This window comes from Pan paniscus, chromosome 8, assembly GCF_029289425.2.
Source record: "Pan paniscus chromosome 8, NHGRI_mPanPan1-v2.0_pri, whole genome shotgun sequence".
NCBI classification, from domain to species: Eukaryota; Metazoa; Chordata; class Mammalia; order Primates; family Hominidae; genus Pan; species Pan paniscus.
Genome location: NC_073257.2, coordinates 107,533,643 through 107,554,054, shown reverse-complemented (window position 1 = coordinate 107,554,054; position 20,412 = coordinate 107,533,643). Strand labels below are relative to the sequence as shown.

At 42.3% G+C, this 20,412-nt stretch overlaps 1 protein-coding gene across 5 annotated transcripts in view; it reads left to right on the top strand.

The window, feature by feature from the left end:
- Window positions 1-20,412, top strand: part of ALDH18A1 (aldehyde dehydrogenase 18 family member A1) — a 50,993-nt gene that overhangs the window by 6,586 nt on the left and 23,995 nt on the right. For 2 of the 5 annotated variants that reach the window (XM_003825394.6, XM_024930415.4), the window contains exons 3-7: window positions 7,098-7,312; window positions 12,863-13,012; window positions 13,102-13,206; window positions 16,682-16,834; window positions 17,282-17,372. In XM_003825394.6, the coding sequence (XP_003825442.1) occupies window positions 7,098-7,312; window positions 12,863-13,012; window positions 13,102-13,206; window positions 16,682-16,834; window positions 17,282-17,372 (714 nt within the window). Of the gene's footprint in view, window positions 1-7,097; window positions 7,313-12,862; window positions 13,013-13,101; window positions 13,207-16,681; window positions 16,841-17,281; window positions 17,373-20,412 lie in introns of all 5 variants that reach the window. The other 3 variants (XM_008950712.5, XM_008950713.6, XM_055093203.2) reach the window with 2 other exon arrangements.

Sequence of the window (20,412 nt, the reverse complement as noted above, 5' to 3'; positions counted from 1 at the left end):
GTTTGCAAATGTTTTCTCCCAGTCTCATAGCTTGTCATTTTATTCTCTTAAGAGGGTCTTTCATATAGGAAAAGTTTTTCTTTTGATGACGTCAAATTTATCAGCTTTTGTTTTTATGGATTGTACTTTTGGGGTCAAGTCTAAGAACTCTTTGTATAACCCTGTATTCTGAAGATTTTCTCATATGTTTTTTTCCCGAAAGTTCGATAGTTTTATATTTTATACTTAAATCCATGATCCATTTTTTTTTGTTTTCTTGAGACAAGATCTTGCTCTGTTGTTACCCAGGGCTGGAGCATAGTGGCACGATCAAGGCTCACTGCAGCCTCAACCTTCAGGGCTCAAGTGATCCTCCTATGTCAGCCTCCCAGGTAGCTAGGACTATGGGTTGCACCACCACACCTGGCTAATTTTTTTATTTTTTATTTTTTGAGACAGGGTGTCACTCTGTCACCCAGGCTGGAGAGCAGTGGTGCAATCATTACTCACTGCAGCCTCAACGTCCCAGGCTCAAGCGATTCTCCTGCCTCAGCCTCCCAAGTAGCTGGGACTATAGGCGTGCACCACCACATCCAGCTAATTTTTATATTTTTTGTTGAGACAGGGTTTTGCCATGTTGCCCAGTCTTGGCACATTTAATTTTTTAAAAAGTTTTTTGGTTGGGCCTGGTGGCTCACGCCTGTAATCCCAGCACTTTGGGAGGCCGAGGCGGGCAGATCACGAGGTCAGGATATCGAGACCATCCTGACTAACACAGTGAAACCCCGTCTGTACTAAAAAACACAAAAAATTAGCCGGGTGTGGTGGCAGGTGCCTGTAGTCCCAGCTGCTCGGGAGGCTGAGGCAGGAGAATGGCATTAACCCGGGAGGAGGAGCTTGCAGTGAGGCAAGATAGCGCCACTGCACTCTAGCCTGGGTGACAGAGTGAGACTCCGTTTCAAAAAAAAAAAAAAAAAAAAATCTGTAAAAATGGAGTCTATGTTGCTCTGGCTGGTCTCGAACTTCTGGGCTCAAAAGATCCTCCCACCTTGACCTCCCAACCTGCAGGAATTACAGGTGTGAGCCACTGCACCCAACTTCGTGATCTATTTTGAGTTAATTTTTGTATAAGGTGTGAGGTTTAGGTCAATGTTCATCTTTCAACTTTTAATACTAGTTATTCCAGCATCATTTGTTGAAAGGCTGTTTGTGATGTTTTGAGTTGGCTAGCTCCTTGATATCACCTAAGTCTTATCAGTAGTCCATTTCCAAGCTTCATTGCAAGATGACTTGCCAATCAACTAATCAAGCTTGTCATTAGACAGAAAAATCTCTTTCCTATTAATGTAGAGTATAAGGGCTGAAAGTTCAGGTTTTGGAACCAGTTCCTGGGTTTTTAAAACTAGCCCTTCTCCTTATGAAGTAACTTCGTAGCTTAAAACAACTGTCTGTTTAGGTCACAATTCTGTGGGATGGTATTTTGGACTGGGCTCAGCTGCACAGTGGTTCTGTGTCTGTGTCAGGTCTCAGATTGACTTAGGGCTGATTGTTGGGGATGAAGGGGCCTCTGCTGGGATGATACATCATGTACATTCCATTTGGCTTCTCATTCTCCAGCAGGATGTTCATTTGCTGCTTTGCATGATGCTTGCAGGGTTCCCAAGAACAGGAAGCATGGTAGCTACAAGTCCTCTTGAGATGTAAACTCAGAATTTATGCACTGTTCCTTCTGCCACATTTGTCAAAGCAAGTTACGGGGCCAGCTCAAATTTAAGAAGTTTGGAAGATTGACTCACCTGTTAATGGAGAAGCTGCAAAAGGATTGTGGCCATTTTTGTAATCTGGCAATGCTGGTAAATTACTCAGTTACTCTGAGCATCAGTTTCCTTATTTATAAAATGGGGATAATAATAATAATGAACTCATAATAATACCTAACTTATGAGGCTTAATTCATGAGAATTCAGTAAGATGATGATGATGATGATGATGATGATGATGAAGGTAGAATATGGAAAAGCTCAAACTATTTTTCCTCTGCTCTCACTCCATAACAACAATCAACACAGAAGACTTCTGTGACCAAATGTACAGGGTTGCAGTGGACATCAGTTGGGTATCCTCCAATTCAATTCTGACACTGTCTCCCTGAGGACAGCCCACAGGTTGAGGGCTCAGTCCCTCAAGATCATCCCCATCTTCCTAGTAGTCCTGAGTCCAGGCTTCTGGAACTTCTGACTGACCGGCTTCAAGTTGGGGTTCCCACAGTACCCTCTTTGGGCTTGATTGATTTGCTAGAGTGATGCAGAGAACTCAGGGAAACACTTAGATTTACCAATTTATTACAAAGGAAACAGATGAAGAGATACGTAGGGTGAGGTGTGTGGTAAGAGGCACAGATCTTCCATGCCCTTCCGGGGCACGCCACCCTCCAGGAACCTCCACATGTTCAGCCATCTGGAAGCTCTCCGAACCTTGTCCTCTTGGACCTCTTATGGAGACTTATTGGATAGGCATGATTGAAGCATGGGCAACTGTGTCGAAATGTGATTGAACAAAAAGAATGTGACCTGATACTAATAGACTGAGTGGGGTAACCCAGCAAGGCCTGTCTGTTCAGATTTTGTCTTGGTCTTCCTGTGCAATATTTCTTCCTCCAAGGTATGGGGCAGGACCCTCTCTGGACTGAGGGTCTTACAACCCACAATCAAATTAGAGGCCTGCCTTGAGTAGGTGAAAGGAGTTCAGGAGAATATCAGAGAGATTCTGTTTCCTTACACCAACATTATAACAAAAGACTGTAAAAAGGATTATTAGAGTTATAAGCCAGGGACCATGGATATATATGTCATGTCACAGCAAGTAACACTTTTTTTACAGTACCAGTTAATATTCATTGAGTATTTTGTGCCAATCTCTGTTCATGCATGAACTTGTTTTATCCACCCTACCAACCTTATGAGATAGTTAAGGAGACAGCAAGTAAGTGAAGGGGTTGAAATTTCACTCAGGCAGTCTGGCTCCAGAGCCAACACTTGTCCTTTTTACTCCTGTAGAAGGTGTATGAATACTTAGCACAACTCCTGGTATATAGTAAGTGTTCACTTCAGTATTTTTATTGATACTTATCCTCATTAGACTCATTCACAGAAGGAGGCACTTTCTAATTGTTTCCCTAGGTTTTTGAATTTGGGGATTTGGATTTTTCTGGAACGTGGAGCTCTTTCACTGACCATGATAAGCAGAATAGCAGAGGGAAAAAAAAAGAAAAGAAAGGCAAAATGAGAATGCTTGTGGAGACAAACAGAGAAGGCAATGGAAGGCCAGAGAGAAAAAGAGTAGTCATGTCTGGGTCCCTTCTTGTTGAGGCCTGGAACACAGCCTCATTGGTTACTGGGCATAAGGATTCTGATGCTGAAGAAGTAAAGGGTTCTCCTCTGTCAGAGTGGTAAGAGTATAATCCGTGGCCCTTAAGAAGAACATGGACAACCCCTCCCATCCCCCACCATGCCACATCTGTACACACATACACTTCAGTATGCCCTCATACCTACTAAGAGGGGACAGATTTTCTTTGGAACTTAGAGCCTAAAAGTTCCTTAGAAGATGGGAAACGATTATTTCTCTAGAAGCCTTGAATTTTCCTAACTAATCAAGGCCTTCTCAGTTTTCAATATGGACCCTAACAAGTATAATACATTGTAGAACATTAAAAAAATACCCCCAAGAAAGGTAGGGTCAGCCTTGGAAGGTAAAAGGCGTTGTTCAATAGGAAACCCAACAAGCCCTGAGTCCCCTGAAGCTCTCCTTTGTGCTAGAACCTACTGGATTTGACTGAGTCAACTGCATGAAACCTTGTTGTTAGTGGTGACCTCCTCTTGAACCCTAACAGGCCTTATCTACTGCTGTTACCCTATTGTCTCCAGCCAGAATGACCCTTGACTACCTGGCACTGAGCCATGCGACCCACCCTCTTCTCCTGATACAGACTGTGGGTTAGCCTCCTTCATGCTAGCCTGGCTGCTGGATTCTGATTGGCTTCTACCATTTGATCACCTGGACAGACATGCATGCCACTGCCTGTGTCCTTGAGGTACCCTCTCAGGCTGCTCCACCCATGCTCACCACCCTTCCAGGTCAGGATAGGCCCTCCAGCAGACAGGAGAGAAAGCCAGAAAGCCTAGATCTGACAGCTACCAAAAGGATAATACATGATACTTGGCATAGCTCTAAGCTCTGCAAACAGCCACTGATGATCCCTGGTCCAAACCCTAGGGGAGTAAGCCTGTCCCTCCACCACCCTTCTCTCTGGCAGATCAGTAAGACCAAACCATTAGGCATACAACTTTTAAACTTAAGACTTAGTTGTACATATTGCTTAGGATAATATTCCCGAAAGCAGAGTAGGGTACCTGTATTATTAATAATTAACCCAATGAAGGAAAGTAGCACTCCATAAAACTTAGCCTCAACAACAAACCAGTCTTTTAGTCCCAGGGACTCCCACAGCAGGAAGAGACCGTGCACCTGTGGATCCAGCAATGCCATCGGAATCCCAGTTCCATCCCAGATGATGGCTTACCAAGCAGCTCTGTGCCAGGATCTAGATGCCAAGCCTGTTGTGAAAAAAAATCATATTATCTTTCTTATATCTCCACAAACCTGAAACATAGTCACTTGAAAAACGGTTATTTAAGGAAAGGCAGAAATGACTATTACTTCGTTAGAAATGTTCTTTCTAAGATTTGTGTGTGAAGGAGGCAGGAAGGGAGGAGAACCCATAGTCGCCTTCCCATTCATGAGAATAAGGTCCTGCCTGCTTTACCCACCATCAGTAGATTGTGGTTAGGGAGTGAGTTAGCGGCCAGGAGATAGAGTCAGAAGGTCTAAAGAAATTTTGAGAAAATTGTCTGTAATTTATAGACAGACAATATAAAGGGAAGTGATAGTGGTTCAAGTGAAGGTAGTTAACTCTCTAATAAAGTTATAGAACAGTGGTTCAAAAGGTGGCTTGGAATGATAATTTTAGTAATTCATTCAAATATTTATGAGTTGCTTGTAATGAGATATAGAAAAGTCTTTCCAGGGAATTGCTTAAAGCTTAGTCCTGCTGAGAACCTATGTTACCCACCTTGTCTTGCTTCTTGCTATCAGGGAGGAACGTCTATTTGCTTAAGTGCTCCTCTACCCCCCACTGATTGACAGCATCTTATCTCCCATGTAGGCCTCACACAGTCCATCTGCCTATGCACTCATTGTCCTTCTGTGTCAGTTACAATTATGTGCATGTAGCAGGAAACTCAGAATATTCATGGCTCAAACAGGATAGAAATGTTTTTCTCTCTTTCTCCTGAAGGAAGCCTAGCAGCCCTGCAAGAAGGTAGGCAGTCCAGGGCTTCCAGAATAGCACTGTGAAATCCATCAGGGATCCCTGCTCGTTCTTTCTTGTTGCTTCACAGTTCCTTCTAGTCCAAAATGAATGAATGAGCTCCAGCCTTCATACCCATGTTCCAAGAAGCAGTGGGGATGAAGGGAAGAAAGCATGTCTCTTTTAAGTTCCTAGAAATCCCACATAACATTTTCACATGTATCTTGTTAGCCAGACTTGGTCACATTGTCCTGTCTACCTGAGCAAGAAAGGCTGGGAAATGTAGTCTTTCGACTGGTGGCAGTGTGCCTGGCTAATACTTGGGGATCTGGTAATTGTGTGAGAAAGGGCGAATGGGTAAGTAGTAAGCAGCTAAGCAGGAGGTGTTGGGCCCATAAGAAGTATTGAAGGGGTTCTGTGCCTGACATTTAGCTTTTACTCTTTTTACTTTTGGCTTTATGCAGGTATCTATTTGGCTTTTAATGAAGATTTTTTTCCTCCTTAGAAATCTTGTAGAATTTTTGTTTGTTTGTTCATCTGTACAAATTATCTGTAATCTTGTACAGTGTTACAAGAAAAAGAATCAGGAAAGAATTGGTTAGAGGCAGATGTCCAAGGGGATAGAAAGTATCTGACTCTAACATTGCTTTTCCTTCAGAAAGCTCTCTGGTTTCTTTGATCATTGTTACAGGCATCTGGATTCATCAAAGAGAGAAATTGTAGGTAGAATAGTTGAGATTTTGTATTATTCATACACTTACTTTGTTCTTTACTGTCTTTGCTAATCAGGCTCTTCCCTCTTTTTTTGTTTTTTTGAGAAGGAGTCTTGCTCTGTTGCCCGGGCTGGAGTGCAGTGGCACGATCTTGGCTCACTGCAACCTCTGCCTCCCGGGTTCAAGCGATTCTCCTGCCTCAGCCACCTGAGTAGCTGGGATTATAGGTGCCCACTACCATGCTCGGCTAAGTTTTGCATTTTAGTAGAGACGGGGTTTCACCATGTTGTCCAGGGTGGTCTCGAACTCCTGACCTCAGGTGATCCTTCTGCCTCGGCCTCCCAAAGTGCTGGGATTATAGGCATGAGCCGCCATGCCCGGCCGGCTTTTTCCTCTTTTTATAGTAATATGGTTTCTTTAGAAACACCCATATTTTTCTGATTATGAAAAAAAATGCATCTTTACTGCATAAACTTGCAAAATCTAAGAAAGAACAAAGAAGAAAATTTAAAATTGCTTATAATCCTATCAAGAGATAAAATATTAATTTTTCATTTATTTTATCCATCTATGTGTTTATACATGTATATGAAATTAACATGTATTTTTCTACATTATTAAAAATTCTAAAAATGTTAATCTTTTTCCCTTTATCCAACATTTACTCTGCTTCTGATTTTTCTGATAATAAATAACAGTGATGAATAGCTTTCTGATAAATCTCTTTTTTAGAGAACTTTTTTAAGGCTTTCGATAAATTTGCCAACCTGTCTTCAAGAGAGATTAATTTGTTTGTACTCTTCACCAACAGCATTTGAGTGTGCCTATGACCTGCATACTGGGTGTAAACTCCATACAATACTAAAATAAGAATACGCTAGATAGAGCTTTTGATATACTGTGCTAGTTTTACACAGTTAATAATGATAATGCTATTTTTTGGTATCTAAACTGGTTAATACTGAGCATGTATATTTTTATTGAAAAACTATATTGAGTATTTCTTTTTTTCTTGCATTTGACTTTGATGGCTACAGATTGTATCCAGCCTTCAGTCATCAGACATGTTCGTTCTTGGAGCAACATCCCGTTTATCACTGTACCCCTCAGTCGTACACATGGCAAGTCCTTCGCCCACCGCAGTGAGCTGAAGCATGCCAAGAGAATCGTGGTGAAGCTCGGCAGTGCCGTGGTGACCCGAGGGGATGAATGTGGCCTGGCCCTGGGGCGCTTGGCATCTATTGTTGAGCAGGTGATTGCCAAGATAGAAATTATGCTGTACTAAAATTGGGTTTTTAAGTCGCTAGTTCAGATTAGGTTTAAGTTGCTCATCAACTTAAAAAAATAATTGTGATTTCAGTGCAGTAGATTTAACCCAATGTGAAAACTGTTTCCCACTGTAGACGCCAGTGAGAGACGACATCTTAGGGCAAGAAAAGGGGATGTTAAGGAGTAGGGGTGATTTCATGCAGTTCATGTCTCAGACTTCTTAGTGATAAAGAGCTGTTTCTGTCAGAGATTCTTAGTTCTGACTACGCAGTAGAATCATCTTGGGCCTGGAGATGCCTGGGCTTCACACCTAGCCATTTAAGAAGTATCTCTGGGATGAAGCAGCTGCGTTTGTTTGTTTTGAGAGGATCTCACTCTGTCACCCAGGCTGGACTGTTGTGGCATGATCATGGCTCACTGCAGCCTGGACCTATCGAGCTCAAGTGATACTCCCACCTCAGCCTCCCGAGTAGCTGCAGCTACAGGCACAAACCATTATGCCCAGCAAATTTTTGTATTTTTCGTAGAGACAGGGGTCTTGCTATGTTGCTCAGGCTGGTTTCCAACTGCTGGGCTCAAGTGATCCTCCCACCTTGGCCTCCCAAAGTGCTGGGCCTGCAAACTTTTTCTGCAAGAGGCCAGATAGTAAATATTTTAGTTTCGTAGGTTATATGGTCTTTGTCTCAACTACACAGCTCTGCAGAAGCAACCATAGATAATATATAAATGAATGAGCATGGCCGTGAGCTGATAAAATTTCATTTACAAAAACCGGCAGCATGCCAGATTTGGCCAAAAGTAAAAATCCAGACATCCAGGCATCCCACAGATAAAGCAAGAGCTATTCCATGGCAGCTGAAATCTTACACTACCTTGTAATTAAATTTTCAGTTTTTAAAAAACAATTTCCTGAGGTGTTAATATTGGGAAATTGCTAACCTGAAACTTGATACAATTTTTTTCTTATATTTTCTATTCTAAATTATCAAGCCTGAGCAACAAAGTGAGACCCTGTCTCTACAAAAATAAAATCGGTTGGGTGTGGTGACTTGCGCCTGTAATCCCAGCACTTTGGAAGGCTGAGGCAGAAGGATTGCTTGAGCCCAGGAGTTCGAGACCAGCCTAAGCCACATAGTGAGACCCCCATCTCTACAAAAATTTTTTTAAAAATTAGCCAGACATGTGGCACGTTCCTGTGGCCCTGGCTACTCGGGAGGCTGAGGTAGGAGGATTGCTTGAGCCTGGGAGATTGAGGCTGCAATGAGCTATGATCACGCGACTGCACTCCAGCCTTGGTGACAGAGCAAGACCCTGTCTCAAAAAGTTCTAACTTCTTGGTAGGCTGAGACAAGGGGATTGCTGGAGCCCAGGAGCTCAAGGTTGCAGTGAACTATGATAAAGTCGCTGCACTACAACCTGGGCAACAGAGCAAAACCCTGACCACCCCCCCACCCACCCCTGCAGAAAAAAAAAAACAAAAAACACCCAAAACAACAGCAATGATCAAACCCACCTCCCAGATTGAGTCCATCAGATAAATTTTAAAAATATTTATCAAGAGACTACACTGTGAGGGGCACTAGCCTCTCTACCCTCTCTACCTTAGAAACATAACAGTCTTTACCCTTTGCGAACCAGAACTGGGACTCCCCACACATTAAGGTGACTGTTCAGGGCAGTAAATATCCAAATAAATGGGCCCAAATGACAGTGAGCGATGGGTCCAGAGGTGGGAAACTCAGATGAGAGTATGGTTGTTCCTGGGGCTTCCTAGGAGAGCTGGAACTCAGCCTGGGCCTTGACAACTGATGGGATTTGCACAAACAGAGGGGAAAAGTTCCATGCTACTAAGTACACAGTGTGACTGGTGCCCCTGCAGTTGTGCAATCCAGTGGTTCTGGGGAAGGGACAGGCTCTAGGAGTGTATTCCAGGTAGAGGACAGGCAGGAATGAGTATGGCATGCTGTGGGCCAGGGAGGAGACAAGCTGGAAAGCAGAGGTGGTGGTCTCATTAGGAAGAATGAAAAATAAAGTGGATCATTCCATTAGGCAGAGCTCTGAAGCCAACTAGGTGAGTTGGAGTTCAGTCTCAGCAGACTGAAGATTTTGAACGGAGGAGAAACTTGATGAAAACGGTAGGAAAAACCTGGTAAAGGTTTGCATAGGTTACCAGCTTTCTTTCTAGGGCTGCGTGTGGACCTAATGGAAGAGCTGTCTCCATCAGGGCCTGACTAATAGACATCTTATCATGTCAGATGGACTCAGGAGCCAACTTAAACTGGCTTCCACTGGCCATAAATGGGATGATGTAAACATCAAGAAAGGGAATCACAGCTGGGCACAGTGGCTTACACCTGTAATCCCAACACTTTGGGAGGCCAAGGTGGGCAGATCACCTGAGGTCAGGAGTTCAAGACTAGCCTGGCCAACATGGTGAAACCTCATCTCTACTAAAGATACAAAAATTAGCCAGGAATGGTGGCACCTGCCTGTAATCCTAGCTACTTGGTAGGCTGAAGCAGTAGAATTGCTTGAACCTGGGAGGTGGAGGTTGCAGTGAGACAAGATCGCACCACTGCACTTCAGCCTGGGCGAGAGTGAGACTCAGTCTCAAAAAAAAAAAAAAAAAAAAAAGGGAATCACTGCACAATACAACAAAATACGTTTAAATCCATGAGTTCATAATTATACTTAAAAAAAAACTTCATTGGCCATTTTTGGAGCCCACTAGAGAAGCTACTCATATTGAAAATGGATGAGTAAAGGGGAAGAGACACACATTTGTCCTGCTTTTCATAGACAAACTGTACCTCAGGGTAACCAAATAGTTGGTAAAGGAGAGTTTCCCTTTTGGAATTATTCCAGATTATAAATGAAGAAGGAATCATTGAGTTAGAGTGTCAGCATTTTGCATCTCCTAATGGAATAATGGATCTTGGCAATGATCATAAACAGATGCTAACATCACAAAAAGAAAGATAATCAGGCATTATGTATCCCCTTGATGAACATGTACACCACAACTTATAAAGACTTGTTGGGGAAAAAAAAAAAAGCCTTCATACCAAATAGCAGTTTATAGGGTATACAAAGAGCAGTATTAATACCATAAGGACACAATTGGGAAAATGTAGGCTGGGAAATCCTAAAGAATAAACAACTCAGTTTAACAAAAAATTACAAGGGGGAAAACTGATGGAGAAGGGAACCCATGAATGAAAGAGACTTGAGAGACACTTCAATTAATTTGTAATGCAGGGTTTAATTTGCATCTCAATTTGAGCAAGCTAAAAAAAAATTGGGAAAATATGAACACTGGCTATTTGATATGAAGGAAATCATTGAAATATTCCAGATAATGGATTTGTGGAGAGAGAAAGACATATAATTATATATTATATATAATATATATGATTATCTTTTAGCAGTTATTACTGAGCTATTTACAGATGAAATAACATGTCTGTTGCCTGGAATTTGTATTAAAACAATGGTGAGGGTATAGAGGGGTTATTGGAGAGTGGGAAGTTGGCCATGAGAGATAGTTGGTGAAACTGGGTGGTATGTACATGGGGATTTATAATACTATTCTCAGCACTTTGGTTAAGTATTAAATTTTCTTTTTCTTTTTCTTTTTATTTATTTTAGAGAGAGGGTCTTGCTCTGTCACCTAGACTGGAATGCAGTGGTGTAATCATAGTTCACTGCAGCCCTGAACTCCAGGGCTCAGTTGGGATCCTTCTTCAGCCTCCTGAGTAGCTGGGACTACAGGCACATGCTACTTGGCTATTATTTTTTTTAATTTTTCATAGATATGGGGTCTTACTATTTTGCTCAGGCTGGTTTCGAATTCCTGGCCTCAAGCAGTCGTCCCACCTCAGCCAGCTGAAACTTACTGTGATAAAATATTATTGTCGGGGCCAGGCACAGTGGCTCACACCTGTAATCCCAGCACTTTGGGAAGCCAAGGTGGCTACTCAAGGGGCTGAGGTCAGGGGGTTGCTTGAGTCCTGGAGGTCAGGGCTACAGTGAGCCATGATTGTGCCACTGTCCTCCAGCGTGGGTGACAAAGCAAGACTGTGTTTCAAAAAAAAAAAAAGTTATTATTGTTTTAAATCATGGTTTATCATAGCTGTTTGTGAGTTCCTGGACCAGTTAAAAGGTTTCAGACATCAGAAGGAAAGGACAGTTTAGGAATATTGACTTTATTGCATCTTGAGTCTTTAATTTTTTCATGTAGGTCTGCTTAAGGTAGGAAACAAAGTGACCGCATTTGGTCCTGGGCAGACAGAGCAGAACAAGGTCAGCATGTGCCCCTGGTGTAGGCAGAGGCAACCCATAGGATTAGACATGCCACCAGAACAGCCTCCTTTACCCGGGTTAAGCCTTAGAACCTGAGAAGCCATCTACTGAGTCTGCGTTGCATTTCCTACCTGCAGACTTTTCTGGGCTTCATTTCTTGGAGCAACTAGGCCTTCTGCATTACACACTCCCTGCAAATATTAGGTTGGCACAAAAGTAATTGTGGTTTTTGCCATTACTGTCAATGGTAAAACTGCAATTACTTTTGCACCAACCTAATACAGTCAAGTCCTATAGATGTCAAACTTGGCTACACACCAGAATTTCCTTATTAAAAATGTCTTACTTAGGCCGGGCATGGTGGCTCATGTCTGTAATCCCAATGCTTTGGGAGGCCGTGGCAGGAGGATGGATTAAGACCAGAAGTTTGAGGCCAGCCTGGGCAACATAGTGAGACTCTGTTTCTACAAAAATGTGTTAAAAAAGAAAAATTAGCTGGGCATGGTGGCATGAGCCTGTAGTTCCAGCTACTTGTGAGGCTGAGGCAGGAGGATCACTTGAGCCTAGGCAGCCAAGGCTGCAGTGAGCCACATTCATGCCACGGCACTCCAGCCTGGGCGACAGAGCAAGACTCTGCCTTAAAAAAATTTTTTTCATAGGGTTTTTTGTTGTTGTTGTTGTTGTTGTTGTTGTTTTTGTTTTTGAGACAGCATCTCTCTCATTCTATTGCCCAGGTTGGAGTGTGGTGGTGCGATCATGGGTTACTGCAGTCTTAACCTCCCTGAGCTCAGGTGATCCTCCTACCTCAGCCTCCCAAGTAGCTGGCATGCACCACCATGCCTGGCTAAATTTTGTACTTTTTGTAGAGATTGGGTCTTGCCATGTTGCCTGGGTGGTCTTGAACCTCCTGGGCTCAGGCATTGTGCCTGCCTTGGCCTCCCAAAGTGCTGGGATTACAGGCATGAGCCACCATGCCCAGCCAATTGTTTTAATTAAAAAATAAATTAAAATGTCTGATTTTTATGTGCCACCTGCTAAATAGAAATTTGAGACAGGATGTAGGAATCTGTGTTTTTACCAATCTGGCTGATTCTTCCAGAGCCAGCCACATGCTGGTTCATAAACCAGCATTTGGGATCTACTCGATAGCCCACCCTACCTCCATCCCTTGTGAAGAGATGAAAGAGACAGTACGGTGACTTACGGTCCCCTTTCCTTTCTCAATGCCCAGGTATCAGTGCTGCAGAATCAGGGCAGAGAGATGATGCTGGTGACCAGTGGAGCCGTAGCCTTTGGCAAACAACGCTTGCGCCATGAGATCCTTCTGTCTCAGAGCGTGCGGCAGGCCCTCCACTCGGGGCAGAACCAGCTGAAAGAAATGGTGAGTGCTGCTTCCCCACACATTGAAATGGATCTTCAGGTCTTCTTCCCTCATTCCCTACCACACCTTGTCTCATTGGTATATTACAGGCAATTCCAGTCTTGGAGGCACGAGCCTGTGCAGCTGCCGGACAGAGTGGGCTGATGGCCTTGTATGAGGCTATGTTTACCCAGTACAGCATCTGTGCTGCCCAGGTGAGAGGCTGGGCTTTGAAATGGATGTGGGACCTGTGAGGGTGGTTGTTGTGGAACAAAGGGGTCTGGAGCCAGACTATTGGAATATGGTGTCAGCTTCATCACTTGCTACTTGGGATCTGAAGAAAGTTTCTTATCTAATCTTTTTGTGCCTCAGTTTCCTCATCTGAAAATGGGGATAATATCAGTGCCTATTTCAGATAATTTTTGGAAGGGCTCAGTGAGAAAATATATGAAAAGCATTTAGTATAGTGTTTGGTACATAATACATTGTCAGTAAATATCAGCTCTTGTTACACTAATAACTTAGGATTCCAAGTGCTAACACTTCTGAAGACAGAGAAGTTAAATGTCTTTATTTCACTGTCTTCTTTGATTTCAGGTGGCTTGCTTCTCTTTGCACCTGGTTGGTTGCCTTTTATAGCAGATATTTATTAAGCTTTGAAGGGAAAGAGGAATGCTGGTGATTGGTTGGTTTTTCACTCATTCAGCAAATATTTATTGAGCACCTATGGTGTACCTAGCAGTCTTGGGCATTGGGGATACTGTGGTGAACAAATCAGACATGATTCCAGTCCTCATGGGACTTACGAATTTTTGGTGGCTACCCCTAAATGTTCTAGAACCTTCTTTCTACATTGTTTCATTTTTACCTAAATCTCCTGAATTTTTTTGAATTATATTCTTAATCAACTGTACAGCTACACACTAGAGACATCTCAATAACAGTCACTTCAGGAAACAACTGAAAAAAAAAAATCTAACTCCCAAATTATTTTATTTTGAAATTCCTTTACCTGTAAAGATGTAAAATAGCTGTTATTTTATATTATGGATATTATTTTACATGTACACTACATGCACAGATGTTATTTTACACAGGTGATATTGTTATATATACATATATTGTTTCAGGTTTTGCTTCTTCATTTCCTGTTACTTTTTTTTGTTTCTCCATCATTTGCCTGTTTGTACCCACAGTGATGTTCTGGTATTACACCAGAGTGTCCTCAAGTCAGTGAGGTAAAACAGAAAGGCACGGACTTGTCCCATTGCCTATGGCTGGGGACCCCACTTTCTGTAGTCTTAGCTTTTTTTCTGTTAGTATAAATACAGTATAAATCTCTATTTATATCACTCTTCTTTATTATTTGGTTTCTCTTCACAGTCCAATGACAATTTTGGTCTTTAATTTTTTTAAAGTGCCTGGAGCCAGGTGAGGAAGCTCAAGTCAGGGAGCTATGGTTTTGCTTTGGTTTGGTTTTTCCCAGGAATGAAACCTTTTCAGAGTTTGTTTTTGTTTTATTTTGTTTTGAATGACGGTAGCATTAAGAGTCCATGCAGCATCAGCCATTGTTTCCATTTACATTGAGTGAAAGAAGAGCCCTGCTCCCTCCAGTTCCCAACAAGCTTCAATCCCTGGGCTCTTTCCTCTCACACCTGTGTCTTCCCCCAAGGCCATCATATCTACAGAAAATATTTGCCCTTTGTACCTTTTCCTGTGGTTCCTTATTTTCTTCAGTAATCCTATATAGAAGACCATTATCAGTGGCTTTTGAAAATTTCCAGTAGGTGGTTTGCCAGGTTAAAGACTTAAACACTTAAAACAGCTTGTTTTTTCTTCATAGAAGGGAAACTGATTTTCCCTCAACAGATTGCACTTGTCTAAACACGTACTTTTCCCTCTTGGGACTCTTTATCTCCTACCTTCATGCTGAGATCCCCAGGCCATGTTTGTGAAGCTATTTTGGTGACAGGTATTTTTCCTGGACCTTTAGATCTCCTGCTTGTCTCTCCTACACACGGGTTTATATTAATTGTTTGATCTTTCACCATCGTGACTAGAATCTATATATTCAGCTTTGACCTAGTCCTGTGTCCAACAGCACTAAGCTTTTCTGAAAAGGAGTTCATGATCTTCCCTTTCAAAAATATGCTCCATTTTATTTTTCCCCAAGATATCAACATTCTTATTCTCCATTCCAGCAGCTAGACCCTGGCATTTCAGAGGTACTCAACAAATTTTTTATCGAGTGAGTGAATTATTTTTCTATATGTATGTTTCCTGTGTTTTATATACCATTAAGGCTGCTGTTTTATTGCTATATTCTTCTCAGTTACCATAGCCAGACCCTTAACCATCCTCACTTTGACTGTTTCAGTGCCTGCTTTCTTTACTATTTGCTTCCAGCTTTCCCTACCTCATCCTGCCCTACACAGCAAGAAAGTTCTTCCATAAACATTAGAGAGATTGCATTATTTATTGTTGAGCCTCAAGGTTTGTTGCCATTTAGTTTCTTGCTATCTCCATTCACCCATTTATCTTTTTCTCCTAAACATTGCATAAAATTCTGATTTAAGCTAGGAAGCAGAGCTGTTTACCAGCCCACACACCAGCTCTCCATTCTACCTTTGAGCACCTTATGCTCATCTCCTCCCTTGAACCAAGTTGTGTTCTGCCCCTCTTTCAGCTTGTGACCAAAGACTAACTTCCATAAATTTCTCAGACTAACCCCACATGCTCACACACAATCTTAGTTAACTCCAGTAATAGTCTGCTTTAGAGCAAGAGCAGTGACAACACAGCCCTATTCCATTTTGTCTAACACACTTTTCTAAGCAGGGTAAATAATTTATTCACTCACTCGCCAAATATTTAAGGGCCTACTATGGCCAGGCCCTGAATCAGATCCTAGAATACAGAGATATTTTAGAAATTGCTGGGGCACAGCAGTGTGCATCTTTAGTCCCAGTTACTCAGGAGGCTGAGGTGGGAGGATCACTTGAGAGTAGGAGTTCAAGTCCAGCGTGGACAACAGAGTAAGACCCTCTCTATAAAAAAAGAAAAGAAATTAATGGATAATCACTGATTCCCCCAGTATCCCTCTAAAATAGATACATTAATTTTCTTAATTTTGTAAATGGATGAGATTTTGGAATTTGGTAGCTCTTTGAGGATTAAAGTACTTTTGCAAGAAGTCTTGAACATTCTTAAATAAATCTTTCAGATTATTGTGATTTTTTTTATCTCTACAAAAACTGGGGCCAGGTGCAGTGGATCACAGCTGTAATCCCATCACTTGAGGCCAGGAGTTTGAGACCAGCCTGGGCAACATGGCGAAACCCTGTCTCTACTAAAAATACAAAAATTAGCTGCGTGTGCCTGTAATCCTAGCTACTTGGAAAGCTGAGGCATGAGAATTGCTTGAACCCAGGAGGTGGAGGTTGCAGTGAGCAGAGATTATGCCACTGCATTACGGCCTGAGCGACAGAATGAGACCCTGTCTCAAAAAAAAAAAAAAAAAAAAAAAAGAATTGGATAGCACCCAGATATGTGTATTTCATTCTAATCTTCTGATCTGTATGGGGCCCCAGAAACCTAAAGTTTAACTCCCCTGCTCTTAGCGTCTTTTGTATACTGGGAAGTTTAGCGTTTTTCTCCCTCATGCATTTTCCATCTATTTAATCCTTTTAGATTTTGGTGACCAATTTGGATTTCCATGATGAGCAGAAGCGCCGGAACCTCAATGGAACACTTCATGAACTCCTTAGAATGAACATTGTCCCCATTGTCAACACAAATGATGCTGTTGTCCCCCCAGCTGAGCCCAACAGTGACCTGCAGGGGGTAAATGTGGGTAAAGTATTTCTAAGGGTTTAGCATGCTGGAGACACTAACACCATGCTATGCTGCATGCACTAACACCGGAAGTTTGGCATAAACAAGATGGAAAAGTTGTGAGAGAAACTTGTCATGGAGCAGTGACTGCATAAGCTCTTCTGAACTCGTGGTTGCATTCAACATGGTGAGGTGCTATAGTCACTTAAGATGGTGCGATGAGCATGGCTTGTATATTTCAGTGGCTAGAAGACTGCATGTTTGGAAAAGGGATTGCCAGTAGACAGTGTGTTTTGCAGACAGAAGGGGCCTGCAAGAGCCGTCATCTACATATTTGGGTTCATTGGTTTTGCCTGATCCTAGCTTGGTTTTGCCTGAGCTTGGCTGTGTTCTTCCATGAATTTCTTTTTGGACTGCTTAGCTCACTCACTTATGACTTTTTAATCTGCATTCTAGGTTATTAGTGTTAAAGATAATGATAGCCTGGCTGCCCGACTGGCTGTGGAAATGAAAACTGATCTCTTGATTGTTCTTTCAGATGTAGAAGGTACAAAGTAATGCTTTTTTCCTTTATCTGCCCTTTGTTTTAAATGCTACATATGTGAGCACATGAGTTTCCCTCTTTCTTTGAGTCCCTCTGATGTTTTTTTGCTATAGATCATTAGCCATATGTTCTGACAAAGGGCTTTTATGACTCAAAACAGGGTGGGTGAGTCTAAGAGATGTCATTTGAATCCTGAAATGTTACTTCCAGGTGCTTTCAGTTGTTTTTCTTAAATAACAGCTTTATGGAGACGTAATTCACATACCATACAATTCACTTATTTGAAGTTTACAATTCTGTCCTGGCGTGGTGGCTCACACCTATAATCCCAACACTTTGGGAGGCCAAAGCGGGAGGATCACTTGAGCCCAGGAATTCAAGATCAACCTGGGTAATATAGTGAGTCCCTGTTTCTACAAAAAATAGAAAAGTCAGCTGGACATGGTGGTATGCGCCTGCGGTTTCAGCTACTCGGGGCTGAAGCAGAAGGTTCACTTGGAGCTGGGAGTTCCAGGCTGCAGTGAGCTGTTATTGTGCCACTGCACTCCAGCCTGGGTGACAGAGCGAGACCCTATCTCAAAAATAAATAAATAAATAAAAGTTTACAATTCAGTGATTTTTAGTATATTCACATAATTGTGCAACCAAAACCACAGTCATTTGTAGAACACTTTCCCTTTCATCACCCAAATAAGAAATTCCATAACCATTAGCAGTCACTGCCCACTTCTACCCAAACTCCCCATCCCTAGGCAGTCTCCAGTATATTTTCTGTTTCTATGGATTAACCTGTTCTGGAAATTTTATTTAAATGGCATCATATACTATGGTGGCCCTTTGTGACCAGCTTTTTTCACTTAGCATGTTTTCAAGGTTCATCCATTTTACAGCATGTATCAATACTTCATTTGTTTTTATTGCTGAATAATATTCCACTCTGTAGATGTACCATGTTTTATTTATCAGTTCATCAATTGATGGACATTAGCTGTGAACATTCATGACACGTTTTTGTGTGAACATGTTTTTATTTCATCTAAGAGTGGAATTGCAGGGTCATATGGTAACTCTGTTTAAAAGACTTTTGAGGAGCTACTAGACTGTTTTCCAAAGTAAGGCCCCTTGTACCATTTCACATTCTCACCAGCATTGTATGAAGGTTCTAATGTGTTTACATCATTGCTGTTATTCAGTTGTTGTTTTTTTTTTTTTTTTTTTTGAGGCAGAGTCTTATCCTGTCACCCAGGCAGGAGTGTAGTGGCACAATATCGGCTCACCGCAACCTCCACTTCCCGGGTTCAAGCGATTCTCCTGCCTCAGCCTCCCGAGTAACTGGGATTATAGGCACCTGCCACCACACCTGGCTAATTTTTGTATATTTAGTAGAGATGGGGTTTCACCATTTGGGCCAGGCTGGTTTTGAACTCCTGACCTTGTGATCCACCTGCCTCAGCCTCCCAAAGTGCTGGGATTACAGGTGTGAGCCACCGCGCCTGGCCTATTCAGTTGTTTTTATCTGCCTTTTTTATTATAGCCATCCTAATGGGTGTGAAGTAATATCTTACTGTGGTTTTGATTACTTTCAGTTTTTAATGTAAACCATAGGACAGATTGTGGATTTTTTTTGTCTTTGTTTTTCCTTTGTTGGGACAGATTGTTTTAAGCTGGAGCCACTGTAGAAGTCTAGGCTATCTGGGTACCATATTCTTATATGTTACTCTGTCCTTCTCTGCTGTTCCCTTCTTCCTGGAGGGGCCACTCTTGGCTCTAATATGTCTTTCCATTCACTCCTCTCAAGCTTTCTTAAGCTATTTCCATTTCACAGTCTGACCCATAAGAAATATAGTAGCTGTGTCCAAAATCTAGGATTCCAAAAGTCCCCTGTTAACATTCCCAGAAGGTTAGAAAACCTCTACTTAATTCCCAGCCCACATCAAGGCAGGTTAACATGGCAGGACCTGTTCTCTGTTTTACGCTCAAGCAGTTGTGAGGTAAGGGCAGGGACTACCTAGTGGAGGCAGGGGCAGACATAGATGAATTGATCTGTCTCTACCCATGTGGAAAGTCAGAGATACGACACCTACATGTCAATATCTTTACCTGTAAGAAGTCTTAGTCCTGTGTTATCCACTGTAATTTGAAGTCCCAGGATAGGAACAGGTAAGTTGGGGTAAGTGTGAGCCACCCTGGAGAAAAAAGCCATTTTGGTTCATCAACAGGTTTTCTATTTATTCATTCCCCCCACCCCCCCGAGATGGAGTCTTGCTCTGTCACCCAGGCTGGAGTGCAGTGGCATGATCTCAGCTCACTGCAACCTCCGCCTCCTGGGTTCAAGCGATTCTCCTGTCTCAGCCTCCCTAGTAGCTGGGATTACAGGTGTGCGCTATCACGCCTGGCTAATTTTTGTATTTTTAGTAGAGAAGGGGTTTCACCATGTTGGCCAGGCTGGTCTTGAACTCCTCACCTCGTGATCCTCCTGCCTTGGCCTCCCAAAGCACTGGGATTACAGGCATGAGCCACGGCGCCTGGCCAATCAGCAGGTTTTTATTGAATTTCTAGCATGAGCACATAGTGTGCTAGGTGCTTGATAAATGTAATTTATTCAATCTTTATAGCAACCCTACAAAGTAGGTAGTGGGTAGGCTAACCCAGTTTTACAGATGAAGAAATTAAAAATTAGGTTCAAGCTGGGCACGGTGGCACATGCCTGTAATCCCAGCTACTTGGGAGGGCTGAGGCAGTAAGATCACTTGAGCCCAGGAAGTTGACGCTGCAGTCAGCTGTGATCATGCCACCGCACTGCAGCCTGAGTGACAGAAACAGAGACCCTGTTGGGAGAGGAGGGGGGAAAGAAGAAGAAATATTTTTTTTTAGTTTAATTTAAAATTAAATTCAGATCTATTAAATGGTGTATCTGAAGTCACATAGCAAGTGCTTGACAGAGGCCAGTTTCAAATCTGAGTCTGTTCAATTAAAAAAGCTACACTCTTCCTTCTCTCTTATACTGCTTGACAAGGTAAAAAAAAAAATGTAAGGTTTTGAG